The sequence below is a fragment of the Lolium perenne genome, chromosome 3 (assembly GCF_019359855.2).
Source record: "Lolium perenne isolate Kyuss_39 chromosome 3, Kyuss_2.0, whole genome shotgun sequence".
Classification (NCBI taxonomy): domain Eukaryota; kingdom Viridiplantae; phylum Streptophyta; class Magnoliopsida; order Poales; family Poaceae; genus Lolium; species Lolium perenne.
The window spans coordinates 132496571-132514978 of NC_067246.2; the positions used below are offsets into that span (position 1 = coordinate 132496571).

Genomic DNA, 18408 nt, shown 5'->3' on the forward strand with positions numbered 1-18408 from the left:
GGGGCATCCCAAAGCTTAGAGCTTTCACTCCTCTTGATCATAGTATATCATACTCCTCTCTTGACCCTTGAAAACTTCCTTCACACCAAACTTCAAGCAAACTCATTAGAGGGTTAGTGCACAATAAAAATCCACATGTTCAGAGGTGACACAATCATTCTTAACACTTCTGGACATTGCACAAAGCTACTGGACATTAATGGAACAAAGAAATTCATCCAACATAGCAAAAGAGGCAATGCGAAATAAAAGCCAGAATCTGTCAAAAACAGAACAGTCCGTAAAGACGAACCTGGAAAGGGCACTTAACTTGCTCAAACGGAAAAACTCAAAACTAATGAAAGTTGCGTACATATCTGAGGATCACGCACGTAAATTTGCAGATTTTTTTGATTTTTTTACAGAGACTTCTGCGCGAATTCGTGACAGACAGCAATGCTGTTTCTGTGCAGCAATCCAAATCTAGCATCAACTTTACCATAGAGACTTTACTTGGCACAAAAACATGATAAGGAGAGGTTGCTACAGTAGTAAACAACTTCCAAGACTCAAATATAAAACAAAGTACTGTAGTAAAAATATGGGTTGTCTCCCATAAGCGCTTTTCTTTAACGCCTTTCAGCTTGGCGCAGAAAGTGTAAATCAAGTATTATCAAGAGATGAAGCATCGGCATTACCTTGGGTGTTGGGAGTTGCCTCAACAATGCATGTTATCTTATCTATGTAAGTTTCAGAGGCTCCCTTTTCATTACTCTTAGGCTTGCTATTCTCATCAAACAAATTTTCAGGAACAAGCCAACCATAGTTATTTTCTAATGCCTCAAACATTCCTGCAAGCTTGCAAGGTATTGATGTCTTAATATCCCCTACATCATTAACATTATTAGTGTACTTTACTCTCTCCATGTCCATCTTTTCAAGGATACTAACAAAATTGGTATAAGAGCCAAGCATATTGTATTTAATAAAGACCTTTCTAGCCTCTCTTGCTACACCACCAAATTCTTTAAGAAGGGTTTCTAAAACAAAATCTTTCTTTTCCCCTTCCTCCATATCACCGAGTGTGAGAAACATGTGTTGGATTATAGGATTGAGATTAATAAATTTAGTTTCCAACATGCGAACTAAAGAAGCAGCAGCAATTTCATAAGTAGGAGCAAGTTCTGCCAAGTGTCTATCTTCAAAATCTTCAGCGGTACTAACATGAGTGAAAAAATCTTCTATATTATCTCTTCCAATTATAGACCCTCGGCCTACCGGTATGTCTTTTAGAGTGTAGTTAGGAGGAAACATGATGAAATAAACAAAAGGTAAATAAAGTAAATGCAAGTAACTAATTTTTGTGTGTTTTTGATATAGAGAGCAAGACAAGTAAATAAAGTAAAGCTAGCAACTAATTTTTTTGTGTTTTGTTTAAGTGCAGCAAACAAAGTAGTAAATAAAATAAAGCAAGACAAAAACAAAGTAAAGAGATTGGGAAGTGGAGACTCCCCTTGCAGCGTGTCTTGATCTCCCCGGCAACGGCGCCAGAAAAAATGCTGCTGGCGTGCAGTTGACGTGGGAGATAGAAATATTTGTGGTGTAACTTTTCTTCAGTTCCCCAGCAACGGCGCCAGAAAAAATGCTTGATGGCGTGTACAGCACACGTCCGTTGGGAACCCCAAGAGGAAGGTATGATGCGCACAGTAGCAAGTTTTACCTCAGAAAGAAACCAAGGTTTATCGAACCAGGAGGAGCCAAGAAGCACGTTGAAGGTTGATGGCGGCGAGATGTAGTGCGGCGCAACACCAGGGATTCTGGCGCCAACGTGGAACCTGCATAACACAACCAAAGTACTTTGCCCCAACGAAACAGTGAGGTTGTCAATCTCACCGGCTTGCTGTAACAAAGGATTAACCGTATTGTGTGGAAGATGATTGTTTGCAGAAAACAGTAAAGAACAAGTATTGCAGTAGATTGTATGCGATGTAAAGAATAGGACCGGGGTCCACAGTTCACTAGAGGTGTCTCTCCCATAAGATAAATAGCATGTTGGGTGAACAAATTACAGTCGGGCAATTGACAAATAGAGAGGGCATGACAATGCACATACATGATATGATAAATATAGTGAAATTTAATTGGGCATTACGACAAAGTACATAGACCGCTATCCAGCATGCATCTATGCCTAAAAAGTCCACCTTCAGGTTATCATCCGAACCCCTTCCGGTATTAAGTTGCAAACAACAGACAATTGCATTAAGTATGGTGCGTAATGTAATCAATAACTACATCCTCGGACATAGCATCAATGTTTTATCCCTAGTGGCAACAGCACATCCACAACCTTAGAACTTTCATCCTTGTCCCAGATTTAATGGAGGCATGAACCCACTATCGAGCATAAATACTCCCTCTTGGAGTTAAGAGCAAAAACTTGGCCAGAGCCTCTACTAATAATGGAGAGCATGCAAAATCATAAACAACACATAGGTAATAGATTGATAATCACCATAACATAGTATTCTCTATCCATCGGATCCCGACAAACACAACATATAGAATTACAGATAGATGATCTTGATCATGTTAGGCAGCTCACAAGATCCAACAATGAAGCACATAAGGAGAAGACGACCATCTAGCTACTGCTATGGACCCATAGTCCAGGGGTGAACTACTCACTCATCACTCCGGAGGCGATCATGGCGGTGAAGAGTCCTCCGGGAGATGATTCCCCTCTCCGGCAGGGTGCCGGAGGCGATCTCCAGAATCCCCCGAGATGGGATTGGCGGCGGCGGCGTCTCAGTAAGGTTTTCTGTATCGTGGCTCTCGGTACTGGGGGTTTCGCGACGGAGGCTTTAAGTAGGCGAAAGGGTAGGTCAGGGGGCGTCACGAGGTGGCGACACAACATGGCCGCGCGACCAGCACCTGGGCCGCGCCGCCCTAGCGTGTCGTCGCCTCGTGGCCCCACTTCGTTTCCTCTTCGGTCTTCTGGAAGCTTCGTGCAAAAATAGGACCCTGGGCGTTGATTTCGTCCAATTCCGAGAATATTTCCTTACTAGGATTTCTAAAACCAAAAACAGCATGAAAACAAAGAATCGACTCTTCGGCATCTTGTTAATAGGTTAGTGCCAGAAAATGCATAAATACGACATATAATGTGTATAAAACATGTAGATATCATCAATAATGTAGCATGGAACATAAGAAATTATCGATACGTCGGAGACGTATCAGGCCTTCCTGGCCGCCTACTCCAGCGCGGAGGCGCGCAGCGTCTCGGCGAGGTGCGGCCATTTGGCCAGCTCGTCGAGGTCGCTCTGCTCGCGGGACGCCGCGAGCGCCGCCTGCAGCTCCGGGTCGTCCTCCTCCTCCTGGGGCTGGGGCTGGTGCGGGGGCTGGGGCTCGCCGATGTAGAGGCCGCCGGGCGGCGGCCAGCCCGCCTTGCGGGTGTGTGCGGCTGCGCGCGAGGCCGCGCCGTCGCGGAGGTGAAGCACGTGTGCCGGCGCGCATCGTGCTCCACCTCGAACCACAAGTCCCGATTGGGTCTTGCGTCGCCGTAAGCGGGGTCCTCCGGAGGTCCGCCGCGCGGTTGTGCGGCGCCTCCGGATCTCCGCGACGCGGGCGCGGCCGGAGCCCGGGATGGGCGGCACCGGAACCCGATCTGGGCTTAGGTGCCAGCCGTGGGGGAGGTGCACGTCCCCCCTGGCATTGGGACGCCGGCGTCCCAGAACATCTGCGCCACCGCTACGGTGACGTAGATCCGGTCGCGTACGGCGTCGCCGGCGGCCCCATGGCGAACGGCGCCGGCTGCTGCCGGCCTCGTGGTCGTTGGCGGACGGCTCGAACTCCCGCTTCGGGGCCATGGCGGCGCGGAAGCTTCGAGCTCGTGCGTGCGGCCGGAGTGGAGAGTTGGGACTGGATAGGGACAGTCCCCCTCCCCAGTCCACATTTAATAGGACTGGGGCACCGACAGGTGGGCCAGACACGCGGACCAGGCGGACACGCGAGGACGCCGCGTGCCATCCGCGGCCACGCAAACCGGCCCAGATTTGGACCGGGTTTGTCGCCCGGTTGGAGATGCCCTAACAGCCACAAGAATTTGATGAGATTCCCAAACCTCAATGTCCCCCTTCCATCCTTGATCTACTTAAGTGCCTCTCTAGCCGATCCTTAAAAAAAAACCATAAGAGGAGCAAAATTTCCGTTTTAGGTGTGCACTTCCTCCTGGGCAGCCGTAAGTGCCTCTCTAGCCGATCCTTTTAAAACTAAAAAGCATAAAACTAGAGGACCTTAAGACCATTAGAGGAGAGAATTTTCTGTTTTAGGTCTTATTTGGTACTAGAGTTTTTGTGGAGATTAATGAAGATAATCCTCACCAAACTTTAAATTCTCACTTAAATTCTAAAAATATGTTTGGTAATAGAGTATTGAGCGAGTTTAATCTCCGGTTATTTTCACTCTTCCTGAATCTTAGTCCCTTACTTTCAATCCCTAATACTCTACTCCTACCTAGTTGATCGGGGATCGAATTTTGTGAGAATTGGATGACGATAGCGGTTTCATGCAATACTATAGAGTATTATCCATACTAATTTTCACAAAAACTCTAGTACCGGGGTGTGTTTGTACGTGCGTGTTTGTGAGCGTCTGCGTTGTACTGTGTTCTCAAAAAAAAAAAAAACCTTTAGGTGTCCACTTCCTCCTGGGCAGCCCGACGCGTCGGTTTTTGCCGCATGCGAGCTGTGGGAGGAGAAGGAGGTCCGTGAGCACCTCGAGACGGAGCGTGCCGATGAGGAGTACTTTCTTCATCCCAAAATATAAGACACCCTATTTTAGGAGGTGGCAATTTGGCTCATAGGAGCAAATGCTCTCATTATATAAAATAATTAAAAAATAATTTTAAAAATGTTAAAAAATTCTGATATAAATTTGTTGGTGTACATCTTGACATTCTATGTTAGTGCACAAATTTTCGTGGAGAAACAACATTTTATATGGCGTGTACAAAAAAGACAAAAAAATATCCTGTACGTAGTCGTGTTATAGCATCAAAACTTGTCTTTTTTACAGGAGCCATAATTATTTTTAGTTTTTTTTGAAAACTTGTGTACCAATATAAAATGTCTAGATGTACATGTAAAAGTTTAGTTTAGAATTTTTTGACACTTTGAAATGTGGATTCACATAATGGGAGCATATGCTCCTATGAGGCAAAGTGCATTTCCCCCCTATTTTACACTTACATTATATGAACTTATAATGTGTATGTGCATTCGTCTTGCATATCTCTTCCGTTTTATATATATTTATAGAAATTTTTAAAAGTGTAAGTTGTTGATCAGCAAAATTTACGAGCATGTTATTATATTTTAGGATGGAGGGAGTACTCCGGCTCCTGATGGAGTCACTCTGTCTATCATTTGGTAGTCTCTCTCTACCATTTGAAACTATTTAAAGTCTATGTTTTTCCTTCAACCGAACGAAATTCTACATCCAAATTTCCCCTTTTTCGCCGCAAAATTCAATGCAGATATTAGAAATTCTGGTTGGTGTCGGCCGGAGAGACGCCGGTCAAATGCAGAGATATTTGTTTTCCGTACCGTTCACCTCACGCTGCCGCTGAGTAGCTCGCCGGCGAAAATCACCGTCTCCACCGCGCGCGAAGCCACCTCTCGATCAAGCGAATCCCATTCGCCGCCGTGGACGCCATGAGCTGCGCGGCGGTGTGGGCTCCCCCGTCCGGTCTCGGCCGCCACCCCGGAACCTCCTCCCCCTTGCCCGCAGGCAAGCGACAGGGGAGAGCTTCCTACACCTTCCGGCCCTGTGCCAGCGCCGGCGCTGGGGACGCGGATGAAGGCAGCGGAGGGACCCCGCTGCGGATGGTGCTGCACGATTCCCTCGACGCCGCGGGGGTCGCCACCGAGCACGCCAGGGCGGCGAGGGAGGGCTTCGCGAAGCAGATCGGGAGGCTCACCAGGCTCAACGCGGAGTCCAGCATCGCCATCAGCCGTGGCGCCGATCTCGCGCGCACCGCGCTCTGCATCGCCGCCGAGGACGACTCGCTCGTCTCCCACTCCTCCGTGCCGCTCCCCGTTGATGCCTTCATCGCGCGCCTGGACGACCTCTCCACCGGGTTCCTCGCCGCGGGGTTCCTCCCGCCCTCCGGCGCGCCTCCCGAGGTCTTCTTCGATCACCTCGACCGCTACCTCTTTGGCTACAAGGTAATTTAAGAGTCAATTGATGCCATCATGTTACATTTTTGAATACTACTAAATCAACATAGATGCCATGAATCGATTTGTGGTTTTGTTTGAGCCGAGACTCTGAATATGTAATTTCAGGCCCTGATTAGATTATGCCGAGTTGTGTGCTTTACCTTGCAGTTGTACTAACAATTGATGAGCTACTTTGTTACACTTATGCATTCAGGGGTTTCGACGATCGAACGAAATGTCAGATGCACGGGCTATATATCTTCACTCGGTATGATTGGCCCTACCTTCCACGCTAAGTATATGCTCCTGCGATTGCCCTGTGTGTCATCCATCCATTCTAATGTTGTTCTGTTCCCTACAACTGGCAGGCTTTGACATGCCGATCAGGATCAGCTCTAATGCTCTCATTGATATATTCTGAGATGCTGAAGACACTACGGTTATATGGCTTACTAGACTTTGATGAAGAGATCTCCTTTCCACATGATCACAATAGCCTCCCTAGGGGCTATGACAAACAAAAAAGCAAGTTGTCTGATGAACCAAATATTATGACATCAAAGTCACTTTTGGTTGAGGTAAGATCTTCATTCCAGATGTCTCATTTCCAAACGTCATTATTCTGCTAAATAGCCGCAGAAGTCCCGTGCAAGAATTGTTACATGAGCTAGATCGTCTAGGGTAGATCTTAGCTTGCACTGGTTTGCTGAAGACAAATCTTTTCACCAAGCTTCTTTACTAGCAGCAAAATGGCTAGCACATTAGTTTCAGGTTTCAAAATGAGAGTTGAGAGTTGAGTTCCTTCTTGTCAGTTTTTATATGCAACTACGATCAATGTTATTTCATAACTTGATACCAATCATTGTCACGCCATTACTGGACTAGTATATAACCATAGTTTGGCAACAACGCATTTCAAGAACTGAAGTACGGAGTATTACAAAACCATAGTATTACACTGAGTGGTTCTGTTCCATGTGTCTTTTGTTCAGAAAATAAACAATGGAGATTGGTAGGCCTAGTCTCTGCTTACTGCTTGCTTAGCTGCATACACAATATACAATACAACTACCAGAGTGTATTCTCCTCACTGTCTTTTGTTTCCCCCGCTCAAGTTTGAGACCGTACAGATCAGTTCACATTTGCAGAGTCATTAAGTATTTCCCAAAAGAGTGGTTTCCAAATGATGATTCTGGACGTTTCCAAATGTCATTATTCTGCTAAGTAGCTGCAGAAGTCCCGTGCAAGAATAATTTTCAAGATTTTCTAATTTTAATGGTTTGTGGGCAAATATCCTACATAGAGAAGTCGTAGCTTTCACTGGTTTGCAGAAGACAAATATTTTCACCAAGCTTCTTTACTAGCAGCAAAATGGCTAGCACATTAGTTTCAGGTTTCAGGTTTCAAAATGAGAGTTGAGAGTTGAGTTCCTTCTTGTCAGCTTTTGTATGCAACTACGATCAATGTTGTTTCCTAGCTTGAGGCCAATCATTCTCACGCCATTCCTCGATCTAAACGTTTGTTTCTGTTCCACACATCTTGTCTTTTGTTCAGAAAATAAACAAGAGATATTGGTAGGTCTATTCGCTGCTTACTGCTTGCTTAGCTTCATACACATTATACAATACAACTACCAGAGTGTATTCTCCTCAGGGTCTTTTGTTTCCCCCGCTCAAGTTTGAGACCCTACAGATCAGTTCACATTTACGGTCATTAAGTATTTCCCAAAAGAGGTAAGGTTACATGGTTTTCAAAATGATGGTTTTGGAAATAATCTCTTAATTTGAATTTGATCTGGAACTGTATTCGAAGTAGTTTGCTCCTTCTCATTATGTTAGTTATCATGTTTGGGTTTTCTTCTGTTGAGGCGGTATTACAAGGTTCAAACAGTTTGGCTACTGTGGAATGCAATAACATTTGGGTTCTAATAATCCATTTTGCAGATTTTACAGACTCTAAAGGGTATGTTTTGGCCGTTCCAGTCCAACCAATCAAGTAGCTTATTTTTGAATGCTGTTGCTGCAAACCACGATGGACCTGGTAATGCAGGCAACAGTCAAGCAAGGCCACATGGCAATATAAGGTTTGTGTTATATGTCGGTCAGCTTTGAATTGCTATTCTCGTCCGCCATATGTGATTTACATCGCATGACACTGGAGTGGCGTGAAATTTGTTTATAGTGCCATAGAGATGGCTGCTGCTAAAGCTGCTCAACATAGGCTGATGCGTGGGGTATGGACAAATGTGCGCTTTGGTGATATGCGGCGTGCTTTAGCAGGTACCCCATATTTGTTCCATCTTGATTCTTATTAATTTAGTGGTTTATACAAGGAAAGTCTGGTGTAACTCTTGGATAATTCATCCACTAACCGATTACACTAAGTCCCCTCATCGATATTATTTGAAACAGGCTTTCGCCCCCCGCTTTATAGATAAAGCAACACAGCTGAACCTCATCAATATTCACACTAGTGAAATACATTTTTCTGTTTCTTGTTCGCGATGCATCTGTATTGCCAACATGTAGACTTTCCTTTTTTCCTTTCAAGAATTTAGCTGCAATTGGTCACTGCCTTCTGTTTTCACTCCATTCCACACCAATAAGGCAATAGCCACTGATTAATTTAGTGGTAGGTTTGGTGTAACTCTTGGATAATTCATCCACTAACTGATTACGCTAGTCACCTCATCGATATTATTCGATACAGGCTTTTGCCCTGATTTATAGATAAATCAATACGGCCGAACCTTATTGATATTCACACTAGTGAAATACCTTTCTGTTTCTTATTCAAGATGCATCCATATTGCCAATATGTATAAGTTTCCTTTTCTTGTCAAGAATTTAGCTGTGATTGTTCACTGCCTTTCGTTTTCACTTCATTGTCCATTCGACACCAATAAGGCAATAGCTACTGTCTGTTCTCTAGTTCTTCATTTTTAAGTCGTCACTGACCAGGTTCATCATATCGTGCATTTTCATGGCAGCTTGCGAGAGACTTGTCCTACTGGATCACGATCCCCGCGAACTTAGAGACTATGCTGCCCTTCTGTACCACTGTGCTCATTACGAAGAATGCCTGCAGTACCTAACATCATACCAAACTGCCACGGTAATTGATAATAACATGCAGCGATCAACCATTAAAAAGTTATAGCCCTAAAATGCCAATTTGTTTCCATCCAGGTTTTTCAGCCAAAGAGCAGCCCGTTGGAGATTTTGGAGGATGATGCAGTGGCTACCCTGAGGGTACGGGTAACCCTAATTTTAGCGGAGGATGGTTGGACTCGCCGCACACACACCGCGAGCTACTGGACCAAGAACTCTGAGCCGTGGTAGATTAGATACATTCCTGATGCTGTATATATTGCACCATGCTGAAACATTGCCGCACAACATGTACATAGAATTTTCCCCTGGCTGTTTCCCAATCCGTATGAGATGGAGCTGAACATCAAGTACTTGCCGATTGCATTTTTTCTCTGCAGGGATTTTATCTGACACTCGTACCAATGCTACAGAACCACGGTCAATACATACATAGTTTTACTATGTTCAACTTGCAAGTGACAACTCACAAATAGTGAGTGACGTTGTTCTGGGGTTAATTTTGTTGATGTTAATTTACATGATGTTTTTCTTTATGCTCTAAATGCATGTTATACTGTCGGTTCATGTAAACTTCATGATGCTTTCTCTCTACAGTGATGGCAGACATATTTCATGATATGACTAGTTCACCGCATGAAAGATAGACCATATATCAGTTCGAAAACAAGTTAAGGAACAGACAGAATCTCAAATATTCATACCGATCAAAGAACACAATACAATAACTGTCATTACATATATAGGATCGATTACCAATAGAATTATAAATATAGGCTATGGTGTCTGACACAATCATATCCTGGAACACTGCTAGTACTGGATGACTCAAATAGAAGAGGAATCGACTAAAAATCAATAATAAAACCTGAATTATAAACTAGGCTAGTATGCATGCATATTGCATACATGCAACGAACTGATCACTGAAGCAGCAAGACGAGGCCAACTGCAAGTGCCGCGGCTAGAGCGAAGCCGCCGACAGCAACAGCAGCAGACGAAGCGCCGGACGACGACCCACCCTGTCCGCCGCTAGATCCTCCGCCGCCGCCGCCTGGCTGCGACGCCCCCGGCGCGTAGGCGTCCGGTCCAGGCGCGGGCGCGAGCTCGGCCGGGTGCACCATAACGCGCACGATGAGCCTCTGGCCCTCCTCGCAGTGGCCCGGGTGGCCGCTGATGAAGCAGAAGAACCCCGGCCTGTCGAGGGGGAACGTGGTGCTGCCGTCGTCGGACCTGGCGATGGGCTCCGTGGCGTTGCAGGCGTCGAAGTCCTCCCGGTCGACGAGGAGCACCGAGTCGTTCTCGTACTTGAAGTCTGCATGCAGTTAAGAGGGAAACCCAATCAGAAGTCGTTCAAGAAACGGCGTGTGAGGTCGTGGACGCCGGTGGACGGATGGATGGATGGACTCACAGAGCTTGTCGCCGACGTGGAAGCGGTTGTTCATGGCCCACCAGCCGTAGCTGGTGTTGGCGTCGGGGACGCGCCACCCGCGCGGGCCGCCGACGTGGAACACGAGACCCGGCGCCGCGGAAGACGCGAGCCCGGGGCTCGCGGCGAAGACGAGGACGAAGGCGAGCGCGGGGAGGAGGAGCCCAAGCTTGGAGGAGGAACCGATCGTCGACCCCGCCATGGCTTGATGACCTCGGATTGCGGTGGTGCGGCAGGAGGGAGGAGGAAGCCGAGCGGTGATAAGCAGCAGGAGCAAAGGTTGGATGCTCTATCTATCTCTCCCTGCTCCGGCCGGCAATGGCGTAGACGCGAGGCTGTGTGTGTGCGTGTGTGAAGCGCAGGCGCGGGCTCCGGGCGTGTGGATTTATAGGGGAATGGGAGGAGGCCGTGCAACTTCCCCTTTGATGGCGTGCGCGCGCGCGCGCGGGTTTGACCACGCTTTGAATTCCGGTGGTTCGTGGGGGAGGTGGGGCGACTGGGCGAGCCACGCACGTCCTGCGTGCTTGATGAAGCAGGGAGACGAGGCGGTTTATCTCCCGCTAATAACTTCGATATGAGGCGCGCGCCGCGCGGGCGTCTTGATTTGAAGACGGGGAGCCGCAGTCCAGTACTAGTATGCTGTAGCGGTTGGGTCTCCGTCTTTTCTTCTTGGGGACCGTGAGCTAGCTGTGGCCAAACTGACGAAATTTACAGTCAACGGGCACGGCAAATAGGCATATACTCCCTTCGACACAACTTTCATTATTCATATACTGCAAAATATTACCATTAATTTTTTCTTTCCAAAAACATTATCATTAACTTCTTTGCAAAACATTATCATTAACTTCTTTGCAAAGTAGTAGAAATGTGTCCTTTCATCACACGAGCTTCATGACTAGTTTCAAAATAAGTATCAATAAGAAAATTTACCCCATGGACTGCAACATAATCAATATATTTCTCAACTTGTTCTACTATATCAGGGCATGAAAATTTATTTTCACGATAACAGGCAATTATAGGATCACTATTATGTTTACGTTGATAGTGAGAGTGTTTATAGTCTTTTCTAGTGCAACAAGTTATATCATGTAATTCACAAAACTCGGTAGCCATATCATCGAGATGTTCAAGCAATTCAAGCATTCTATTTCCTTCATTGGTTGATCGATATTAATAGTAGGCACCCATAGCTTTGACATAACCATTAGAGATAGGGATTCCAGAAGTTTCCTCAATGGTTTAAAACACATATTAAAAGCAACACTTAATGTTTATGGATTTTATGTTTTTCATATGAAAACTGAAAGTAAAATGATACTAAACAATGCAAACCAAAATAACAAATGCAACACAAAATGCAAAACTAAAAATAAAATAACAAACCAAAATATGCAAGACAATAACAAACTGTTATCACCAGAATTTGATCGGATTAGAGGTGGGCCGCGATCAAGATTGGGCTTGAAGAATATACATGGAAGAAATACGTGAACCGGCCTTGTATACGAAGTTTGGGCAGTTTGCCCTTGTATCTGTAAATATAGTAGGATACGTGTCGGTTAGTTAGAGTTTGGCTCGTGCACGGTTGGGATTATTCCCACGTTAGAAAGTCTACGGACTATAAATATGTATCTAGGGTTATTGAGAAAAACAACAATCACGTTCATCACAAACCAATCTTGGCGCATCGCCGACCCCTTGTTTCGAGGGTTTCTTCCGGGTAAGCATCATGCTGCCTAGATCGCATCTTGCGATCTAGGCAGTATACGTTTATTCGTTGTTCATGCGTTGCTCGTGCTGAAGCCTTTTTGATGACGAGCAACGTAGTTATCGTAGATGTGTTAGGGTTAGCATTGTTTTACCACGATACATGCTTTCGTCCATGCAACCCTTAGACGTCTAGCCGCCCTTACACCTATCTTAGGTGTAAGGGCGGCACCTTGCTTGATCATTGTTTAGTAGATCCGATCCGTTATGATTGCTCCTTGTTCTTCAAGGATTAGTTTAATATCTGCATAGTTAGGCCTTGCAAATGGGTTGAAGGATCCAGTAGCACGTAGGGTGTAGTTTGCTAGCCCTAGATAAGATGTTCCGGGGATCAACTTCATGTTGGTTTTTAGGCCTTATCTAGGGTCGGTTTATTATCACCGTGCGTGGCTGCCAGGCTCAATCACGCGTAGGATGTTCCGATTATGTGGTGAGAACCCTAAATCGTCGTAGGTCGTTTTAGCTACATATTGATCAAGCAGGACTACCATGTAATCGTAAACCCCATACGAGTCATGGGTGGATCGGCTCCTTGAGCCGATTCACGGGATAACCTGAGAGCCGATCGAGGCTCGTATTTAATGTTTACGTGTATGCCATGCAGGAAACTAAGCGAAGCAAATCCATCACCTTCCTGATCAGGTATAGATCAGGTGGCACGCCCTTGCACCGGCATCGGGACGTGTGTACCGGAGCTTTGCGGGCCGTCGCTCGGAGGGACCGGGGCCAGCCGCAGCCCTAGGTTGTTCCCGGCTCTTCGTGTTGCCGGCCAGCAGTAGCTCGCCGGTGGGTTTCGGACGTCAACACATTACAGCACGCCCGGTGGGACAGTCTTCGACATCAGCGCATCGCCATCTACATACTGAGATGGCGGAAGGTACTCCGGTCACATACGAGGATCTGCCCGAGGAGCTCAAGAAGAAGTATGACGATGTCAAAGCTATCCTCGAAGCCGACCTCATCGGCTCTTTCCACAGGACCCGCTCACACGGCATCAGGTGGAGAGGGTTCACACCTGAAGGCGCGCTCGATGGAGTGGACCTGTCCACCCCTTCAGAAGAACGCACCAGGTCCTTGCGTCAGGAGATCAATTTCATGGTAGCTCATTCGCTACACCGCCACTCCGAGAGCTTGGTGAACACTTTGGAGCGTGTCGCCCTTCGGGTGCTCCATGAAATCTTGAGGCATCAGTACTCTCCGTCAGGACCTGCTCTAGGGACTCACCAAGGAGAGCTACCACTCCAGAGCCGACCACCGCTGCCGTTCGTGCTGGCAGCACCAGAGGTGCCGAGTACACCGGCATTCGTCGTCTACAAGATCGGCGGCGATCCTAGCGATTACCAGTTCTTGTATGAGGCGCCTAAGGAGATCCCTCACAGATACACATGCACATACGTGCCAGACAGCAATAACTGGGCACTCACGAACCAGGCTGCAACAGCAGGGACTTCCGGAATAGCAGGAGGAGCTTCTGGGTCAGATCTTGAGAAGCAGACGTGGCTAGCTAAGTATGCCACTCCGACGAACCTCCAGAGCTCAACTCCTGTAGCTAGCTCAGATCTTGAGAAGCAAGCGTGGCTAGCTAAGTATGCCACGCCCGCGAATCTTCAGAGCTCCACTCCTGCAGCTAGCACTGCGGATCAGATCAGCACGATCTTGAGAGACCAGTTCGGCATGGTGCCGAAAAGGAGGGCAATCGGCTATTCCAAGCCGTACCCCAACGACTATGATTTGATCCCACTACCACCCAAATATCGGCTCCCTGAATTCTCCAAGTTTAGTGGGTCAGATGGCTCCAGCTCAATCGAGCATGTGAGCCGATATTTGGCGTAGCTGGGCACGATCTCAGCTGCAGATGCACTACGCGTGAGGTTCTTTGCACAGTCCCTCACAGGATCGGCTTTTGGGTGGTACACATCACTGCCACCAGACTCAATCCGGACTTGAAAGCAGTTGGAAGAACAGTTCCACATGCAGTATCACTCAGAGGCTTCCGAGGCTGGCATTGCCGATCTAGCACAAGTACGTTAGAAGCGCGGAGAAACAGTGTCAGAATACATCCAGCGCTTCAGGGCCGTTAGGAACCGATGCTATTCGGCTCGTTTGACTGAAAAGGAAGCGGTTGAGTTGGCGGTGGTGGGTCTCGCATCACCGATCAAGGATATGGCTTCCCAAGCAGACTACCCTTCACTGGCGCACATGGTTCAGAAACTGTCATTATATGAACAACGCCACCCAGAGCTGTACCAGGACAAATTCAAGCGTGCAGTAGTCCTGGTTGAGACAGAGGAAGATGAAGGGTCTGCGGGAGATCAAGAGGTAGCAGTGGCTGAATGGACTCGGGGGGCAACTCCCGTGTCCTGCAAGTGGGTTAAGCCACAAGGTCCGCCCAGAGGGTTTGATTTTGACGTAACTAAAGCTGAGCAAATTTTCGACCTCTTACTTAAGGAGAAGCAGCTGAAGTTACCCGAAGGCCTCAAAATCCCCACGGTACAGGAGCTGAACGGAAAGCCATACTGCAAATGGCATAACACGTTCTCCCATACCACCAACGACTGCAGGGTGTGGCGTCAGCAGATCCAAATGGCGATAGAACAAGGACGTCTAATTTTCAACCAGCACGCCATGAAAGTCGACACACACCCCTTCCCCGCCGTTAACACGGTGGAATACGCTTACCCCGGGGGGTGCCAACCAGGTTTCTCGTTAAGCATTAACATGGTCGAGCCTGGGCACCACTCTGGTAAGAACAAAGGCGAGGGCAGCCGCTCTCGTAGCAAGGACAAGGAGGAAGCCGTTCCACGCGATCGGCTCCGGCACGATGGCAAACGCTACATCACTGAGGGAGAAGTGAAGAATGTGCGATATCAACGACCTCTCTCTGATTATCTCCTCAACAAATATGTAAGTCAGTACGACCAGCGCCAGCGGTACAACAGCGACGATGAAAGGGGTCGTCTAGCTAGCAGGGACGCCAGGAGACATTGTCGGCATGATCGCGATGAGGAGAGATACGAGCGCCGTGCCAAGGAAAGGTCAAGAGAACAAGACGACATGGACAAGCACTAGGACTGTCCTTTCTTCAAGCACTGCTGGGATTCAGGAATGAGCCGATTGCCTACAATCGACAACTGCCCAGAATGTAGACAGAAGAAGAAGGGTGCAACAGACGTGTCAGTGTTCAAGCGTCTAGGACCTCTCCCATCTAGGAACAAGCAAACTGAGTCCTCTCGGGAAGAAGACCTCGAGGAGTTAGAAGATGACTACGAAGAAGAAGAGGACAAGTACCACCGGCCAAGGTGGTGCCCTGATGGACTCAGCCGTTCCCAAAAGCGTAGGGTTCAGCGACTGCGTGGCTTGGAGGAAGCCGAAAGGTTATACCTGCACACGCTAAGGAAGGCGCGGCCTGATCTGGCCACGAAAATTCAACGAACCCTGGACGAAGAGGGTCGACCACAAAAGATGGAGTGGCGCCCCAAGCAAAGGAAAGCCGATGATGAGACATCGGCTAGTACAAACATGGTGTTCATCCTTCCAGCGGAGTTTTGTGCTCCAGGATTAGACGAAGCGCCTGTGGCACAACTTGACCGCGGCCCACGGCCGGTTATCTTTGAGAAGCCACGTGAAAGAAGCTACAGACACCTGAAGGCCCTGTACTTACGAGGTTATATCAATGGGCAGCCTGTCAATAGGATGTTGGTGGACACCGGAGCGGCAGTCAACATCATGCCATACTCCATGCTACGTCGGTTGGGACGCTCTAGCTCGGATCTGATCAAGACCAACGTTACACTGAGCGATTTCAACGGCCAAGCATCTGATGCACAAGGTGTTCTGAACGTGGATCTGACCGTAGGGAGGAAAACCATCCCTACGACATTCTTCATTGTCGATAGCAAGAGCACTTACGGCTCGTCCGCTAGGGAGAGATTGGATCCACGCCAACTGTTGCATTCCATCTACGATGCACCAATGCCTAATACAGTGGGATGGAGATGAAGTAGAAGTCGTCCATGCAGACGATACAGCCGAGATTTCAACGGCTGGCATGAACGTTTGGGAGACGGAAGGCCAAGAGCCACTCTCAGGCATCACTTTGGACGTCTGCGAGTACATCGACGTGTCAAAAAACGGGGTGAGGCTGGTCTTATCCACTGGCCTGACCGTGTAACAAGAGCAAAATCTATGAACGTACGTGGGAAGGCCGATCCTTGTGATCGGCCCCAAAAAATAAAAAGTAATGACCTTGTCTCAAGCATGTCATGTAGTCATAGTGAGGCACGAACAAGATGTAAACCTCTTTTGAGCAATGCGATCAAGTTGGGGGCCGATTCCAGCAATCGGCCCATATTATCCTTGCCATGCGTTTTGCCTGTGTTCAGCGTCGATCTAACAGGTGACGGAAAGTTAGGGTATGGGTTTACATCGGCTGATGAGCTGGAAGAAGTCGACATTGGTCCTGGGGATAAGCCACGACCAACTTTCATCAGCAAGAAGTTAGATCCCCATCTCAGGAGCCAGATGATAGCTCTATTAAAAGAGTACCCAGATTGCTTTGCATGGGATTACACAGAGATGCCTGGTTTAGACAGGAGCATCATTGAGCATCGGCTCCCTCTCAAGAAAGGATTTCGGCCATTCCAACAACGAGCACGTCAGATGAAGGCCGAAATTCTCGAAGAAGTCAAGAAAGAGACCGAGAAAATGTTAGCCGCCGGGTTCATCAGGCCATGCAGGTATGCCGAATGGATCTCCAGTATTGTACCTGTGGAGAAAAAGGACGGCCGATGGCGTGTGGCTATAGATTTCTGAGATCTCAACAGAGCCACGCCAAAGGATGAATATCCAATGCCTGTGGCAGAAACATTGATCAACGCAGCTGCTGGCCACAAGGTGTTGAGTTTCATGGATGGCAATGCCGGCTACAACCAGATTTTCATGGCCCCAGAAGATATACACAAGACTGCATTCCGAGTACCAGGATCAGTGGGCTTGTTCGAATATGTGGTCATGACTTTTGGTTTGAAGAATGCCGGTGCAACGTACCAACGAGCCATGAATTATATTTTTCATGATCTGATCGGCAAGTTGGTGGAAATCTACATCGATGACGTGGTGGTCAAGTCTGTCTCCATGGAAGGACACTTGGATGATTTGCGATGCATCCTAGACCGAACTCGGAAGTTCGGACTCAGAATGAATCCAAAGAAGTGTGCCTTTGGTGTGACGGCCGGTCAGTTCCTAGGTTTTCTTGTTCATGAACGAGGAATTGAGATCGGCCTGAAAAGTCAGGAGGCAGTACGTACCATGCAGCCGCCTACCATGAAGAAGGAGCTCCAACGTCTGATCGGCAAGATCAATTTCGTCCGGCGATTCATCTCTAATATCTCAGGACGAATTGAGCCGTTCATGGCGTTGGTCAAGATTAAATCTGATGGCGAGTTTCACTGGGGGGCAGAACAACAGCAGGCGTTTGATGAGATTAAGCGGTATCTAACCACACCGCCTGTGCTAGTTCCGCCTCAGCAGGACAGGCCGTTCTATATCTACCTATCGGTAGCTGACACGTCCATTGCTTCAGTGGTGGTGCAACTCTACGAGGGCGTTGAAAAGGTTGTATTCTACCTCAGCAGAAGGATGTTGGATGCAGAGACAAGGTATCCTGAGGTCGAGAAGTTATGCCTCTGCCTGTTCTTCACCTGCACCAAGCTCCATCACATCCTTTTGACAGCAGAAATCATCGTCATATGCAAGTCAGACGTTGTCAAGCACATGCTGTCGACTCCTGTTTTGAAAGGCCGACTTGGTAAGTGGATGTTTGCGTTATCGGAGTTTGATCTCCGGTATCAGCCTGCAAAAGCAGTCAAGGGACAAGCGTTGGCCGATCTCATAG

At 47.6% G+C, this 18408-nt stretch overlaps 2 protein-coding genes across 2 annotated transcripts; one reads left to right on the plus strand and one right to left on the minus strand.

The window, feature by feature from the left end:
• Positions 1-5543: 5543 nt before the first annotated feature.
• On the plus strand, positions 5544-9663 carry LOC127342467 (uncharacterized). Its single transcript, XM_051368428.2, has 7 exons — positions 5544-6209; positions 6418-6471; positions 6572-6781; positions 8147-8286; positions 8385-8482; positions 9193-9317; positions 9392-9663. The coding sequence occupies exons 1-7, from the start codon at positions 5697-5699 to the stop codon at positions 9542-9544; spliced, it is 1293 nt and encodes a 430-aa protein (XP_051224388.1). The 5' UTR covers positions 5544-5696; the 3' UTR covers positions 9545-9663.
• Positions 9664-9998: 335 nt separating this feature from the next.
• LOC127342468 (early nodulin-like protein 21) lies at positions 9999-11063 on the minus strand. The gene is made up of 2 exons (XM_051368429.2): positions 10725-11063; positions 9999-10628 (listed from the first exon to the last, which is right to left on the minus strand). Exons 1-2 carry the CDS (start codon positions 10942-10944, stop codon positions 10237-10239), a joined length of 612 nt encoding a protein of 203 aa, XP_051224389.1. The 5' UTR covers positions 10945-11063; the 3' UTR covers positions 9999-10236.
• Positions 11064-18408: the final 7345 nt, after the last annotated feature.